The following is a 17,404-nucleotide window of genomic DNA, read 5'->3' on the forward strand; positions in this document are numbered from 1 at the left end:
CTCCATCCCATGCGCTGCCTCTTGCTGGCTGGGCAGCACCTGCCCCAGCCCCTGCCCCAGTATCTCCCTCACCGTGGGGGGCCTCAATCTGCCTCCCCCACTCCCTTTCCCTTCCCCCTCCCCTTCCACCACAACGGACTTACCAGCTGGACACAGCTCTCCAAGCTGCTGGGCTGCGCTCCTGGCCCCATGCATGCTGCAGCTGCGCACATGCACAGGGCATTTATCAGCCACATTATGAGCCGCATCAGGAAAAGCAGCCGATTTCCGATATAGTCAATTTTCTTTATATGATGCTGATCCGATATTGGATGAATGTATTGGTGCACCTCTAGTATCTAGTCTATGAAAAAAATTGATATTGTTCATTCATTTATTAAATATATCTAAATTCCAAACAAAAGCAAAAATAGACACATCCCTCACTGAAGAGCCAACTGTGCCTGTGATTGTCCTAGAATGTACTAATTTGAAAGGAGAAGGGCTGTGTAGGAGACTGGGCAGGAAGAGACATTACAGGAAAGGGGATCTTCACACAAGTTTGCCCTCCACTCCTTATTTATCCTATCAAACATAAACTGCTTGTCTTTCCTTTCATGCAAACTTATCTATACTCTAGCTATCTGTCATCTTCCATTCATGTCAAAATATCAACTCTTCCATAACCGCTTTGTTAGATTTCAAACAGGCACCATCCCCATTCTACCCCTCATGCTTGAGAGGAGCTGCCCAAAAATATTTGCAAAGTCACTCCATTTTTTTCTCAAAGCTTTCCTTGGCTATGATGCCTAGAAAAAATCTGCATCATTGTTAGGTCAGAAGTGTGCTGAAACCACTGTCTATAGTGCTGACCTATTATTGTGACCTATGTTAGAGAAGTACCTTGGAGTACTAGGGATGAATTAGGACTTAATTGTGATAGACACTGTATACATACAAAACTAAAAAAAAGTCCCTGCTCCAAAGGTGTTACAGTGTAAGCATATAGGAGACAACAGATGGATACAAACAGATGTGGGAATACAGATATTATCTATTCTTTGCTTGTATTCCCTCTACCTCATATTTGGATTATAAACTCTTTAGGGCAGGCACCATCTTTCTGTTCTGTCTTGAGTTGTCCCTATCAAAATGGGGATGCTGTCTTTGACTACATCACCTGGGTGTTACCATAATACAAATAATTAATAAGCAGCTATTTTCAAGCAAGACTACCTTTAGGACCGTAGCTGCCATAGGCATACCAGAAAGTGTGTACCCTTCACAACATAGTCATGCAACTAAGCACTGTTAATATTAAACAGATAGACAGTAGATAACAAATAATAATTTATAACAATCAAAACTTGTCTCGTTTGGGGTTGTTTCATAATGTGGGTGAAATCCTGTTTACATTGAAGTCAACAGTAAAAACTATACATTTCTCAGCTTAATCACTGCTCTGCTAATGATAGTATTCTTCCCTTTGTACCCTCCCACTCTTATCACCATGCTTTCTTCCATATTACTCCCCTTTCAAAGGAGAAATGAGAGTAAAACATTCAAATAAGGGCTGAACCCATCAGTAAATCTAAAGTGGTCTGTCTAGTGCCTCCCCACTGGACCCTATGAATACACAAAAGTAAGAGCTTCCTGGTTTTCTGACTGGAATCCCTCTCCATTCTTGGGTGACAAGGACCAAAATCTGCTCCTTCAGCTCCTTTCCCAAAATGCAGCTGTGGTCAGTATAAACAATAACCACAGAAATATTTAGACTACCAGTTATAAAAATGTTAAGTACAAACCAGTGTGGCAGACTGTGCTTTGTTGCCTGAATCACAGTCTCATAGTATTCCCCTTTACATTTGTTTTAAATGTAAGAGTAAGCCTTATGTTTATCCTTGACATTATAGACTTGGGCAGAACCTAGCTGAACTGTGGGCTATATTAATTTAATAAAATGGCCTTAGCTTTGCTTAACTGACTTTACAGCTGAACTGGGTTGGTTTATTGGTTCACATACAAACTATCTAAAACATGCAATTTTCCCTAGCCCTGCAATAAAAACCTGGAGAAATTCAGTGGGTTTCACTAACTTTTGCTTCAGATGATTTGGAACAGAAATCCAAAGGGGAGGTGTCCATGCTTAGCAAAAACAACATATGGGCAGGAGGAACAAAGCAATGATCAGTCATTATTATATTATTACATAAGAACATAAGAACTGCCATTTACTGGATCATAGATTCATCTTGCCCAGTATCCTGTGTCACACAGTGGCAGAGAGTAGATACTGAAAGGGAGAATAAACTGGGTACAACCAGGGTTTTTCCTCTGTTCCTCTCCCACTTGCAGCCTCTAGCATTTAAAGTCTAGGAAGTTCTGATTCAGAGGTTGAATCCCTAACATGTTCAATAGCTACTGGTGCCCCTTCCTCCAAAACAATTTGTCCAACCCCTTTTGAATATGGCTAAACTGTCAGTGTCCACAACCTCTGGTGTCATGAGTTCCACACTGAAGTTACATGCCATGTAAAAAAGATCTTCCTTTTGTTCATTTTTAATTTACTACCTGCTCAGTTCATTTTGAGTCCTAGCTCTTATGTTGACAGTAAACAGTAAATCTCTAGTTGCTTTCTCTTTGCTTTTTAGCATTTTGTAAACCCTTATCGTGTCGTCCCCCCCCCCGCCCAAGTGTCTCTTTTATAAACTGAATAAGCCTCACCTCTTTAGTTCCTCAAATAGAGCCCTGCTCTGGTTTCAAATTAAAGCTGGGTAGAAACCAGCTATAGAGTTATTACACATTTTCAAGCACTAACTTTATAGCTGGTTGGCCCTTTTTATATCCAGATAGTCATTTTTATGGTGTGATAATTTTTGCACAGTTGGCCCATATACATTTATTGGGCACTTCACCAGTCAATTGCTAAATATATGTAAGGTGTAACAGGTACCTCACCTGGAAGCCCCTCCATGCCACTAATCCTTATGGCCCTTCCCTTTAGAAAAAGGATAGAGAGCAGTCCTGAGGAAAGGAAAGACAGAGAGCAGCAGAGTAAGGACCCTGGATTTCAGAAAAGCAGACTTTGACTCACTCAGGGAACACATGGGCAGGATCCTTGGGAAGCCAGAATGAGTGGGAGAGGAGTCCAGGAGAGCTTGCTGTACTTCAAAGAACCCTTACTGAGAGTGCAGGAACAAACCATCCCGATGTGCAGGAAGACTAGCAAGTATGGCAGAAGACCAGCTTGGCTTAGCAGAGAACTCTTCAGTAAACTAAATCACAAAAAGGAAGCTTATAAGAAGTAGAAACTTGGACAAATAACTAGGGAGGAGTTTAAGAGCACTGCTCAGGCATGCAGGGTTGAAGTTAGGAAGGCCAAAGTGCCCTTGGAATTGCAGCTAGCAAGGGATGTGAAGGGTAACAAGAAGGGTTTCTACAAGTATGTCAGTAGCAAGAGGAGGATCAGGGAAAGTGTGGATTCCTTACTGGAAGGGGGAGGCAACCTAGTGACAGAGGATGCAGAAAAGGCTGAAGTGCTCACTGCCTTTTTGCCTTAGTCTTCACAGTCAAGGTCAACTACCAGATGACTGCATGAGGCAAAACAGTTTGGGGAGAGGGTGAGCAGCCCGCACTGATGAAAGAACAGGCTAGGGACTACTTAGAAAAGCTGGATGTGTACATGTCCATGGAGCCACATGGGATGCACCCAAAGGTGCTGAGGGAGCTGGTGGATGTGATTGAAGAGCTATTGGCCATCATTTTTGAAAGCTCATGGCAGTCAGGAAAGGTCCTGGATTATTGGAAAAGGGCAAACACAGTGCCTATATTTTAAAAAGGGAAGAAGGAGGATACAGGGAAGCTGTAGTCAGCCTCACCTCAATCCCTGGAAAAATCATGGAGCAGATCCTCAAGGAATCCATTTCTAAGCACTTGGAGAAGAAGGTGATTAGGAACAGTCAGCATGGAATCACCAGGGTAAAGTCATACCTGACCAACCTAATTGCCTTCTATGATGAGATGACTGGTTCTGTTGATGTGGGAAGACCAGTGGATGCGGTGTACCTTGATTTTAGCAAGGCTTTTGATACAGTCTCCCACAGCAGTCTCACAGGCAAGCGAAGGAAGTACGGGCTGGATGAATGGATTGTAAGGTGGATAGAAAACTGGCTGGAGCATTGGGCTCAGAGAGTAGTAATCAATGGCTCAATGTCTAGTTGGCCGACAGTATCAATTGGAGTACCCCACAGGTCGGTCCTGGGGCTAGTTTTGTTCAGTGTTTTCATCAGTGACCTGAAAGATGGTATAGAGTGCACCCTCAGCAAGTCTGCAGATGACACCAGGTTGGGGGGAGTAGTAGATACGCTGGAGGGTAGAGCTAGGATTCAATGTGATTTGAACAAATTGGAGGATTGGACCAAAAGGAATTTCATGAGGTTCAACAAGGACAAGTGCAAAGTCCTGCACTTAGGACAGAACAATCCCATTGCCCTGCCCAGGCTGGGGGCTGACTGGCTGGGCAGCAGCTCTGCAGAAAAGGACCTGGGGGTTAGTGGACAATAAGCTGAAAATGATCCAGCAGTGCCCTTGTTGCCAAGAAGGCCAACGCCATACTGGGCTGCATTGGTAGGAGTGTTGCCAGTAGGTCAGGGGAAGTGATTATTCCCCTCTATTCAGCACTGCTGAGGCCACATCTGTACTACTGTGTCAAGTTTTGGGTTGCTCACTACAGAAAGGATGTGAAGAAATTGGAGAAAGTCCAGCGGAGGGCAACAAAAATGTTGAAGGGGCAGGGGGGACATGACTTATGGGGAAAGACTGGGGGAACTGGGTTTATTTAGTTCCGAGAAGAGGAGACTGAGGGGGGACTTAATAGCAGCCTTCAACAACCTGAAGGGGGGTTCGAAAAAGAATGGAGTTGGACTGTTCTCAGTGGTGGCAGATGACAGAACAAGGAGCAACAGTCTCAGTTGCAACCAGGGATGTTTACATTAGATACTTGGAGGAATTTTCTCACCAGAAGTCTGGATCAGTTTACCCAGAGCAGTCTCCATCCTCGGAGGTTTTCAAAACCCATCTGGACAAAGCTATAGCTGGGATGATGTCTTTGGGGCCAGTCCTGCTTGGAGCAGGGGGTTGGACTAGATGACTTCCTAAGGTCCCTTCCAACCCTAATTTTCTGACGTATGAATGCATTTAACTGAGGTGGCTGGAGTGTTGGTGTCACCGTGAGGAGCCAGGGGATATGCAAGAAGCCAGGAGGGGCTTTTCTATGCCCTCTTGTACCAGACTATGCAGTGGAGCAAGATGCCAGGCAGCTTCCGGTCACCACATGCCCAACCTCAGTTCTGCAAACGTAACCGCTGCTACCCCGCTCCCCCGCGGGCGGTTGGGCCAATAACCGCCACCAAGGAGCCGTTACTTTCTTCCACGCGTCCCCCAACCGCCGGCGCTTCCGCCCACTCTGCCCCCGAGGCCACGTGATGCACCCCAACTTGCCTTTCGACTCCGCTGGGAGGCGGGGGCAGTCCCTCGGAGGCGTCTCCGCCGTGCCGTGGTTGGTTGAGAGTAGGGAGCGCGAGCTTCTGATTGGCTGGGTCGTGCGTGCGGCGTGTGCGGCGCGTGGCCGGCGGGCCGGCAGGGAGTGGGGGTGCCATGGCGGGCGGAGTGGGGCGGCAGCGGTACTGGAAGCCCCAAGGTGAGCCTGGGCCTCGTTCTCTGCCCGCGGCGGGCCGAGGTCCTGGTCGGACTGAGGCGACTCCGTCGGTGGCCTGGCGGGCGTCGGGGGAAGCGGCCCGTGTAGGCGGGAAAACCCGGGCTGCAACTCTCAAAGACCTGAGCCTCCTCCTCGAGGTGGCGGCAACAGGGCTTGGGCTCTTGTTTTCGTATCGGTAGAGCCTGCCTGTGCCTCTCCTGCGATTCCGCAGGTCGCAGCCCTCCTCCTGGGCTGCCCCGCCTGCCTGCGGCTCCAGGCTGGGCCCCCCATGAAGTGCTGACACCTGCCTAGGAGGGAGCCTGAAGAAACCAGAGACTAGCTCCCGCCTTGGCATGTCTGACTGGGAATGAAGTACTGTACCTGCTTGTCTGCATGAGCTGGAAACTTTTGTGCAGAAATGGAAAGAAGTTTTGGCATGTTTCTGGCTTTTTCAGGTTTCTTCTTAGACTGTCCAGTTTGCAGGGTGCTCTGCAGCAGTGAGGATGCCAGAGTGGCTGGGACAGGACAGCAGCTGCAGGAGCTAGTTAGGGAGCAGAATCCCCTTCCAGGGTGTCTAGCATGTATCCCTGTCCCTACCTGGTGATAATGAAAGCAGTCCTGCCCACCCCTGGGTGTTTAGCATGCAGCCCTGGCCCTGGGGCTGCAGGCATGCCCTTTAGTGCCCTGCATGCAAATTGCCTGGGACTTGGAAGTGGCTGCCTGGTCTGGGACTGCTCACACATTGGGAAGTTTTAAAGGGTGTGCTGGCAGCCTTGACAATGGGAAGCAGCTCACCAGTCCCTGAGTTGCTGGCACAGACTTTAAAGTGCCTGGCCTGTGAGCAACCTGGGACTAGGAACCAGCTTCTTGCACGCACAGTACTTCAAAGGGGGCACTGGCAGCCTGGACTGGGAAGTGCCTGTTTCTTCACATAGTGACAGATTGCCCTGTCCCTGTTGTCCTTGGGCAACAATGGGAACAGGGCTGCCTGCTAGCTGCTACCGCAGCTGCTGCTTGCATGGAGACAAGGGTGAGTGAGGGAGCTCCCTGGAAGTAGTAGCAGGAGCTGATGGAGGGTTAGGTGGCACAGACCTTGTCCTTGCAGGACTACCAGGGACAGCCTTGGTTGTGTGGTGAGGCTGGGGGCACAGCTTTCATCTGTGCCACACTTAACAAGCCAGGCACCAGCTGCGCTCCCGGCTGAGCCCTCTAATTGAAGGTCTGCTCTGGGAACCAGGCAGGAGGCTTTGCCCTGCTACTCCAGTCCCCCTGGGACTGGGAGGAGTGATTCCCACTTGTTCCCTAGACTGATCCCTGGTCCAGGGAAGGTATGAAGGGCAGCGGAGAGGGGTCAGCTGCAGGCTGTATGCTTGTGCTGCTTCCTGTCCCAGAACAATTTCCAGTGCCTTTTGGCAGCCTCTATACGTGCATATGTAAAAGATGTAACCAGTTTCTAATATCTTTATAAATAATCATGTTCCCTGGTATTTGTAAATTCCCCTTTCAGAACAATCCAAGAACTCGGGTCCACCTGAAAAAACTGGAGCCCAGTCAGTTTTGCTCTTAATTTTTTGAATCTCAAGAAAGCCGCATAGCTGTGCATAAAAATTGTGTTGAAAAGTGCTAGGCTTTGGAAGACATGGATCTTTTTACTTGTTTGGTTTTGATTTTGTTGTTTTCTCTCTCCACCATTCTTTTCAAATATCTTTTTGATAAATGCTAGAAATTGTGATTTTTTTTTTTTTGATTTTTTTTTTTGGTCCTGAGTTTCCTGTTTTCTTCTTAAATAATCCTACTGTTTTTGCAAATTGGGTGGCTTTACATGGGAACTGTCACTTTAAAAAATGCTCAACTGTGAAAAATGCTGAAATTACATTTAGATACTGCTAATATTTACTGCTTAATTGATTTAATCAGGCAGTTGTCACCGTGCATCACACCGTGGACAGGACATCTGTGAATTACATTTATCAGTAGCACATGGGTCAAGTACGAAAATACCTCATGATTGTGAGGTAAGTGTTGGTAACTTCTAAATGTCAAGTTAGTTTGCTAACGAAAATGCTGCCCAGTGATAGCTCACATGCCATATTTATGTCCTATTATAAGGAAAAACTTAGTTGTAATTGTTGATCACTATTGACCTTTTAATGCAGCTGTTTCAAATAAAAATGCATTTTTTAAATCAGGTTTTTTTCAGTGATGTTTGTATATGGGGTCTTAACCTTATTTGGTGTGCAGTAAATGTGTTTGTTCAAGTAAATAACGGTAAGAGATTAACTTTGTAATGAAGATAACTTGAGTCATGGCTTGAGTTTTTCCTATCTTTAGTCCCATCCTTACACACAGATGTTTAGATCAACTATGGTGATGCTTTTGTTTTGACTGGGTGGCCTGTCGGCTTTGGTCTGCCAAAGCTCAAAATAATACAGCTTGTTAACTGTTAACAGTTCCTCCATAGTTCACAGGGAAATTCATAATGTAGTGATTCTCAGGCAGGGTGCCATGGTATCCTTTTAAAGGTGCTGCACAATATTAGCACCAATAGGTGTGCCAGGTACCTACCATGTGTGATTTTCAGGACAAACCCAGATATTTCAAGTAGGAACCCATAATGTCCAAAACATTCTGGCCTGTTGTGGTCTTTGAGTTCATTGCAACAGAAGAGTTCCTCTAGTATTTTTCCACAATCAAAAAATAAGTGAAAGATAAGTGGCATTTTTCAAGTGGAGTCTTGAAAGTTTAAAAGGTTTAAAACTACTGCCATAGTGACTTAGTTTACTGCAGTGCAAAGAACCATAGAATATGTCCCAGAAGCCTAGTTGCTACATGTGATTAGGTGGGATTACAGCGGGATAAATAGTTGTTGTGGGGGTGCTTTGCAAAAAACCCCAAAGTGGTTTACTCGGGTGTTAATTTTTTTTAGGAAAGCCATACTCTTAAGGCAGTATCTACACTTAAGACCTGATAATCAGTCACCCAGCCAGATGTTCAATCCGTTAATGCTGTGATGAAAGGAGGAATAAGCCATAAAGTTATTCCACAAAAATATATGTAATAACTTTGTGGTGCGTTACTATCACACCATTAATTAAATGATCAGTTGGTATGGTTAGGCTACAGCCCTGTGCCCTGCTGTGGTCACAAAACTCATGGGTCCCTTCCCTGCCCTCCTATGTATCACCTATGCCCCCACCCTCTCACACATCGCCTATGCCTTCCTCCACAGACCTTCAAGTAGGAGCCTGGCTGCATGCTCGTGACCCGCAATGTGGGTGTGTGCAAATGCATGTGGCCCCCTGCCTCTGATCACCCTCCTGCCCCTAAGCAGCCCCTTGCAGGCTAGAACTTTGCCAGCCTGCAAGGGGAAACCTATGGTTTCCTGGGTTTTTCTCCTTTTAAAGGAAAAAATCCAACTATAAGGTTAGTCCAATAAAATATATTATCAAACACAATTTTGCCCACCTCTAGAGTGGGGAAATAAATGAGTTGGGAGCATAGGTCCTGTTTTGGGAACTGGTTGTCGGGCATCTCTATGATAGGTCCTGTCCAATGATGCCATATAAGCATGGCTCAATGCTAGTGGTGTTTGCTTGAGCCAGAATGCTGGCATTCGCTGTTCTGTCCTTCTGGTTGACATGGAGGATTTTCTGCAGACATTACTGATGGTCACATTCCAAGGCTTTCAGGTGTTTCTGGTAAGTTGTCCAGGTTTTGCAGCCATACAACAGGGTATGATGACAACAGCCTGGTAAATGAGAAGTTTGGTTTGGGTTCTGATGTAATGATCATCAAAGACACAATTTTGGAGATGACCAAAGGCAGCGCTGGCAAATTTTATTTTGTGTTGAATATGTATGTTTATTAGTCGGGGGGGAAATGACTACACAGGTAGGGCAAATGCTTAATGTTCTCCAGAAACTAAACTCTTAATTGTAATATGTGCAGAAGCAGCTGGTTGGTTTGGGGTGGGTTGCTAAATGATCTTGGTTTTTGTGAAGTTGACGGTGAGTCCAAGCATTTCATAGAAGCAATTGAGAGTAATGTGAAGCTCTTCCATTGAATGGTCCCAGAGGATGAAATTGTCAGTGTACTACAGATCAGTAATGGAGGTATTGGGAGTCTTTCATTTGGAATATAACTGGTTGAAGTTAGAGATTCTCATCTGTGCAATTCTGGATGGTGACTCCAGATGGAAATCTGTCATCAATGAGCTATGGAATAACTGTGATACAGATTTGTAAAAAAGTGGTGGTGCAATCATTCATCCTTGCTTGGCTCCACTTCTGATGGTGAAGAAGTCTGTTTCCAAGCCATTGCTTAGGACAATTGCTGTCATGTTGTCGTGAAGAAGTCTGATGGTAACATTTTGGCAGGCATCTGAATCTGATCAAGATCTTCTGTAGGGCCTCTCTCTCAACCAAGATCTGTGTTGCTCATGGCACTTCTGCAGCTGTGTAGCAATAAAGATCATGTCTGTTATGCCTCCGAATGGTCTGAAACCATATTGGAACTCAGGTAGAAGCTCCTTGGCATGGGGAGCGAGTCTGTTGAGAATGTGGGTGAGGATCTCCCCAGCTATGGACAGGAGTGCAATGCCAGGGTAATTGCTGCAATCTGATCTATCTCCTTTCTTGAAGATTAGTTACAATTCTAGCATCTCTTAAATCTCGCTGGGAATCTGTTCATGTTTCCAGATTTTCAGAATAATGGCATGTACTGGGTGAGAGGAGAGGTTTTTTGTGGGGGGGAGTTTCTCCCACCAGCCTTACAGATTTCATCAGGACCACATGCTTTTTTGTTGCTTATTACCTGCTCAGCAGCTTTTAAAGCCTCTTGATAAGTTTGTACATCTGCAAGGTAGTCCTTAATGTCTTTGGTATTATCTTTGACACTAAAATCTCATTTCAAAAGCTCTTGAAAGTATTCCTTCTACTGTGTATTGATGGAGCTATCTTTTAAAGAGTGTTTGTTCCATCCTCAGACCTCACAGGAGTGGCTTCTAGTGTGTTTGGGCCATAGATAGCTTTGGTTGTGCTGAGAGAACTACACATAGCGTGGCTGCCAAGTAAACTTTTGTATCTTCTTTCTTTGTCCTCCTGCCACTTGTTCTTTTTGCTCTTGAATTTTCTTTTGGGTCTCTGCTTCAGTGTGATTTAAATGTCTTGCTTCTGTTTGGAATCGACATCTGCCAAGCTTTGAAGGCTCTCCTTTTTCTGTCAATAAGAGCTTGAATTTCCTCATCAGGGCTTGTTTGATGAACATGATGCTTTTTTGTGGAGAAGTCGAGATATTACTGTATGCCAGGGGTTGGTAACCTTTTAGAGTGGCAGGCTGCTGATTCCATCCACAGTGCCCAAGCCTCCTGCTGCCACCTCCATCATGCACCATCCATTACTGTTCCCAGTGGCATTGGGAAAGGGCCACATTCAGCAGTGTTGGAGGCAAGAGAGAGCAGCAAGGAAGGCTGTGGAGGAGAGGGATCAGTGGCATGGCACAAGAGTAGAGAAGGGGGATGCACCAGGCTGATCTGAAATACTGTGGAAATAAAGGGGTCTGTAGCTGTATTTAAAGGCTTTGACATTTATTTCTGTTCAGTCTACCCAGTTATAGTGCACGTGTTCTTAAAATACAGCCTTCTAGTGTTAAAAACTCAAAATGCTGGCAACATTTTTGTAGAACTTGAGTAGGCTCTTGATAATTAAGTCTTTTCAGCCAATTCATTTTTTTAATCTGAACTTTGATTAAATTATTTTATTCAATTATGGATGCATAAAATTATGAGATCTGAAAAGTGTGTTGTTGTTTAATACAATATAACAATTGTTAAATTCATGTTTTCTGTTGGTTTTCTTTTTTGAAAGGCTATCACCACTGTAACTAAGTACAAGCATTTCTGCCAGATGGATGACTGCGAAGAATTTCATACAAGAAAACTGCAGTCTACAAAGTAGGTGCAAATCTTCTTCTGCCTTTAGATGTGCTTGTTCACTTTCTATTAGAATGTGAAAGAGCAGACTTGATTAATCAAGTCTGTTCCACATTCTAATTATAACACTCTAGCGTTGCCTCAGTGTCATGTGTATTAAACTCCCACGTATTTAAAAATAGCTGTGGGACGCTAACTCGGGGCAGGCGATTATTTCGGCTGAAGGGCTGCTTAACAAATTTTGGTGAGTTGTCAAGGGCTGCAAGGATAGCCCTGCCCCTCGACTGGTGTCCTGCCCCCAGTCACTGTCTTGGTACTGGAAGTCCTGCCCTCGAACCCCTGACCTTTGCCACCAGAACCCCCTGCCCTTGCCCCGGAAGTGCTTCTTTTGGGAAGTGGGGTTTGCCATCTTGGAACCAGAGGGGAAAAAAAGTATATACTAAAAATCTAACATCCAGAATAATATTTTATTTTTAAAAGATTTTGCATCATGTATATATAGAGGTGATTGGATAACAGTTCAAAATGAAGACTTCCTCTTGTATATTGCAGGGGGTGGGTGGCTGGGCATGGGGTTTGTGGGGAGCTGTGGGTAGATGTGGGGTATGGGGTGGATGTGGCAGTATGTGTGAATGTGGGTGGGTATGAAGGGCTTATGGGGGTATGTTTTGTAGGGATGTGTGGGTGAGTATGGGGTTTGTGGGGTGGGTAGAGGGGGAGGCTGGCTAGGAGTGTGCAGGGGTGTTTGTGTGTGTGTGGTGGGGTGAGGTGGAGTGTGTGCAGGTAGTAGTGAGCAGGGCTCCCCCCTGAAACCCATGGATGGGTGTGGGAGTGTGGAGTTTGTGAGGAGTGTGATTTGTGTATGGGGGAGAGTGGGTTTGTGGGTGAGATGGGGTGTGCATGGGAGCGCCCCCCCCATGAGCAGATCGCCCGCCCCTACCCCGCAACAGCCCAAAGCCCAAGTGCCATGCAGCGCCTCCCCGCCACTGCCAACAGAGCACAGCCTAAGCCCCACCCCACACCTCCTCTGGACTGAACCCAGCAGAAGCAATCAGCCGGGTACAGGCACAGCCCTGACCCAGCCCCCGTGCCTGCGCTGCACCGCCCGCCTGTTGTGCATCCTGCTACCCCTGGGCATGCAGTGGGGCTGTGGTGGCTTCATGCAGGACTGCCTTTCTAGGCAGCTTCTGGCCCCAACCCCACAGTACTGGAAGGGAACTACGCGCAGCCCTGCCCTGCCCCGTGCCTGCTCATACTGAACAGCAGCAGCAGCAGCAGAGCTGGTGGGGCAGAAGTGTGCTTGGTGCAGGGGAAAAATGGCACTGTCCCTTCAGTGCTGCCCAGCGCTTCCTGCAGCAGCCGTGTGGATAACTTATTATGGTGGCAAACTGTGTCAACAAGTCACTTCTCCAGTCATGCAATTTGCAAATAAGCATAGAATGGTTCTTTTATCACAAAAGTGGAACTGATTTATTCAGTAAACTGCTTCTGGTTGAATAACTGTATTAAACTGAGTAGCTCTTAATTATGTGTACAGTATTTTTTTCAGCCCGTGTGTCAAATACTTTGAACTTTAACTACAATAATGCCTATGTTAGTGATGTGGTTGTTACCATAGATTTTTTTTGTTGGTCCTGTGTCTCCACTTGAAAGCATGTTTGTCCTACATAACATTATGTTTAGTAAGGGAGCTGTATCTTGGGGGGAGTTAGGAACTGTAAATAGTCATGTCCCACTGACCTTAAAATTTTAACCTCTGAAGGAAATGCCATCAAACATTGCAAGAGAGTGTTACCAAATCATACAGAAGAAAACTTTGTGTGTGTCGCTCACTAAAAAAAGAGGTGAATGTGGAAGGTAAGGGCTTGATTCTAATTATTTATCTTCAATTTGAAAAGTTTTGTCTAATACTTCCTAGATGCATTGTTGAACTCCAGAGGTAATCTGGGGTTCCAGAAGTTAAAGCAGTCTCTCTGTTCCAACCAGATCAAATCTGTCAATGGAGTGAATGCAAAGAAAAATTTTGTTAAAGGTCTTAAAGTGTTTATTGCAAGCAAATGAAGGATAATACAATAGATAACAAGAACATAATTAGATAATGTGTATCTTTGTAACCCAGTACTTGGTAATTTTAGATTTTAGGATTATTCTTTCTGTTGAATTTTAAGTTTAAAATCTTAAGAATCCTAACAGGTGGCCTGCGTCTTAGAGAAATCTTACCCAAGTTCTGGAGGCTGTTTTAAGAATAACTGCTTTGCGTGCATCTGTAGACATTAACCTCATCTTAGGACAATGCTTCCTTTTTATCTTGCTTGTCGCAATCTAAAACTTAAAGTTGCTAAATAAAAGTAGCACAGATATGGTAAAAGGTGCTTTAGGTCATCCTTCAGGGCGGTACAACTGCTGGGCAGCTGGGGGCCATGTGTTGTGTAGGCTGTGGACCCTGGGGCTGCACACTGTGTGAGCCACAGGCTCCCAGTTCCCTCCCTGTCCTGCAGCAGTCCAGCTCTTCTGCCTCCCTTGGCATGCAAGCAATGCATGCAGCCCAGCTCTCTCCCATCTCCCCAACTTCTAGCTTAACACTACCAGCCTGGGTCTTTTGGCCCTGGATGCAGGATGAGTAGTCTGGGTCTTATGGTTGCACAGCCAGCATGGACAATCTAGCCCCCCTCTTCCCGTGCTGGCAGTCTGGCTCTCCCTCTTGCTATGCATGCAATACCCTCCCGCTGACCCACTCCTCTGGAACAGGGGTGACGGGCAGGGGAGGAGAACAAGAACCAAAAGCCAGAGGAGGGAAGAGGAGCCCAGAAACCCCAGGTGCTACAGTAACTGGAACTGTGGAGGATTGGACTGCATGCAGCCTTCAAGCTACTAATTGGACAGCCCTGCTATAGTTAAACTAGCCTTAAACCATTAATGTAGATTTTGGTGCCCTAGAACTGACCTAACCTTATTCCTAACATTGATTTGCACACGAATGAGTTCTCTTGATGGCATTTCCCTTCCTGCCTTATGTTAACTTGGCTTTTGCTTAAATTTATCTACTTCTAATAAGCAACCTAAGGCCTACTAAAGGAGTACATGGTACAGAAGCTAATGGAGAATACACATTTCTTAAAGGTCTACAATCTGTGTAGCTAGTTACAGGCTTCAATTTTTGGAAGAGGGGTTATTGTTTGAGTTTCTTATTTCCGTTTGAGTTCTCCATCTATTTTGAGAATGCTTAGTATGTTCTGGGTTGGCTGTTAAGACGGGCAACAGCAGAAAAATACTTCTAAAAATAGTATTTTTCAGAAAGAATGTTGCTATTTACATTCTTGTCTAGGTTTTCAGCGTGTTAGTTGTACTATCCTACTTACATTATTTTTGACCAAATTAAACCCAATAGAAAATGACAGCGCATTTGATAAAAATGAGACACAAGAAAGTTAATGTGACAATTTTCTGAAAGCTGCTTGATAGCTCAGAAACATGGTTTTTGAGTGAATGCTCTGTACTAAAACATTCAAATTAGAGTTGTATTTTGAATTATAATTAAGGATTACTTCTTTACCTTTGCAAATATTTTAACATCAGTCTGTACATAATACAAACTGTTTGCTAAAGCAACAGCCTGTTGGCAGGTTCAGTCAGGATTTTTTTAATTAATATTATTATTAGCAGGGATTATGGCTTTCTCTGTTTCAAAATCCCAAATTCTCAGATTTAAAACAACCAAAATAAGCATTTTTCTGCTATTTTCATTTTTAAAAAAAATGCCACTATGTATAGGTGTATAAAATGGGTATGAGTTGAACACAGTGGTTTGTTGGTATATTTACAATTTTAAAGCAATTTGGAAACCTACCAGTTCCACAATCATTTATAATACAATAAATTCTAACTACCTATATATTTGTTTTGTTTTGGTTTTTGTATCATGGAAAATCAGAGCTCTCCCTGCCCCCTTTGCTCACCAGGACATGGGTACAGCTGCGGCAGTTCCCCTCCCCCCCCAGCTACTTTGTGGTGCTGAGCAGCCCTGATTAAGCTGGTGCCCTGCCTCTGGCCATGCTGGTGTCCCTCACTCCCAACCTGCAGCCCCCGTGCCCCCCATCCATGCTGGTTCCCTCATACCTGACCCACAGTCCCCTAACCCCTCTAGCCATGCCAGTGTCCCTGACTCCTGCCCTTCCACCCCATCGCAGCCCCAACACACACTCCTCTCCCTCCCCCCAGGTCCCAGATGGTACCCTGGCCCTCCAACTCCACATCCTGTCCCATAGACTTACCTATATCCAGCTGCTCCCACCACCCTGCCTAGCTATATGCCAGCCGCGTGTGTTGCTGCTAACCTTCAAGAGGAAACTTGCAGTTTCCTGTGTTTTTCTTCTTTAAAGGGGAAAATCTGTGTTTTCCCGTGGGAAACAGAAAACCCAGATCCCTGATTTATTACCATAAAAATAATAGATACTAAACAGACCTTCTCCATTCCATTATTGATCTTCAGAATATATTCAGTCACTATAAAATGTTTGTGTTCACCTTCTTAGCCTTAATTTTAAAACACACTCATTAATTTTGGAAAAAATGTCCAAAGGAAGAAAAAATAAATGGAAAGAGAGTTTTATATTATTACTTAATACATTATATAATTTATGGAAGGAATCCAGCTACATTGTGCAAGAATGGATTTTTCTTCTGTATTATAGCTATACAGTCCTTGTGTGGTGTTTTTTACTGCTTTTTTGTATTTTCTCTGGTTGTTTTGCCACAGGAGTGGGCAAAATACAGCCCGTGGACCAAATCTGGCCCACCAAGGGATTTTATCCAGCCTATGGCAGGTACCTTAGCTTGCCTGGCCCAGGCAAGAGGGGCAGCCTGGGCCATAGCTTGTGCCCCCAGGCTTGCAGCAGGCCTGGCCATTACAGTGGCCAGGCTCAGCTTCCTGGCAGCCCCAGCTCCTTTTAGCTGCTGTTGCCAGTGTCACTGCTGCTACTGAACCTAACCCTGCTGCCCTAGCAATCCTGCTCGTCTGCCCCACACCCACTGCCAGGAGTGCTGGATGGAGCTGGAGGGTGGGGTCTCCATGGAACCTGTTCAGGACCCCCATAGGCAGGGTGTGCTCAGCCAGGCGGATGGGAGGGGCCGCAGGTGGGCAGGAAGCAGCGTCCCAGAATGGGACAGGCGAGCAAGCATGGGATCATGGGGTAGTGACAGTGTGGGGCCTGGGCAGAGCTGTGATATGCTTCCCACACATCTCTGCCTGTGAAACAAGTGCCCATCAGAGAAACGTGCAGGGAGTAGGTCGCAGCTTCGCCTAGGCCCTGGCCCTGCACTGTCACTGTCCTACAATCCTGGATGCCACTCCCCACAGCCCCATCCCATCTGCCCAGCCTAGCACATCCTGCCCGTGGAGGTCCCAGGACAGTCTCCATGGAGATCCCTCCCCTCCCTCTCCAAAATTTGGGATTTTTTTTGATAAATTACTTTCTAGCTGGTTAATTGTGAACACTGTTTCATGTACTTGCTTTTTAGATTTGAAACAATGTTATCTTGGACATCTTGAAAGAGATGAAGACTGTGATCCACATGACAGCCCTTCAAAAAAAGTAATTCTATTTTTTTTTTAATAAAGAGATCCAGCTCACTAGAACACAATAATCTGTTTGGGAGGGATTAAAGCACCAATTTTATCCTCTCCCAGAGAGGACATTTCAGTATGTTTACTGCGGTTACCAACTTCAAAAGAATATGAAGAAACAACGTTTAGCTTTTCAAACCTAATCTGTGTGAAAACTGTGTAAGACAAGTTATGGACC

The 17,404-nt window shown here is 45.4% G+C and overlaps 1 protein-coding gene across 1 annotated transcript in view; it reads left to right on the plus strand.

Annotated features, from left to right (window-relative positions):
* Positions 1-5,604: 5,604 nt before the first annotated feature.
* RNF17 (ring finger protein 17) overlaps positions 5,605-17,404 on the plus strand; it is a 118,958-nt gene continuing 107,158 nt past the window's right edge. The window contains exons 1-5 of the mRNA XM_025192461.1: positions 5,605-5,677; positions 7,592-7,689; positions 11,539-11,624; positions 13,366-13,460; positions 17,121-17,194. Coding sequence (XP_025048246.1) covers positions 5,635-5,677; positions 7,592-7,689; positions 11,539-11,624; positions 13,366-13,460; positions 17,121-17,194 — 396 coding nt within the window. The 5' untranslated portion in view covers positions 5,605-5,634. The remainder of the gene's footprint in view (positions 5,678-7,591; positions 7,690-11,538; positions 11,625-13,365; positions 13,461-17,120; positions 17,195-17,404) is intronic.

This window comes from Alligator sinensis, unplaced genomic scaffold (assembly GCF_000455745.1).
Source record: "Alligator sinensis unplaced genomic scaffold, ASM45574v1 scaffold1266_1, whole genome shotgun sequence".
Taxonomy (NCBI): Eukaryota; Metazoa; Chordata; order Crocodylia; family Alligatoridae; genus Alligator; species Alligator sinensis.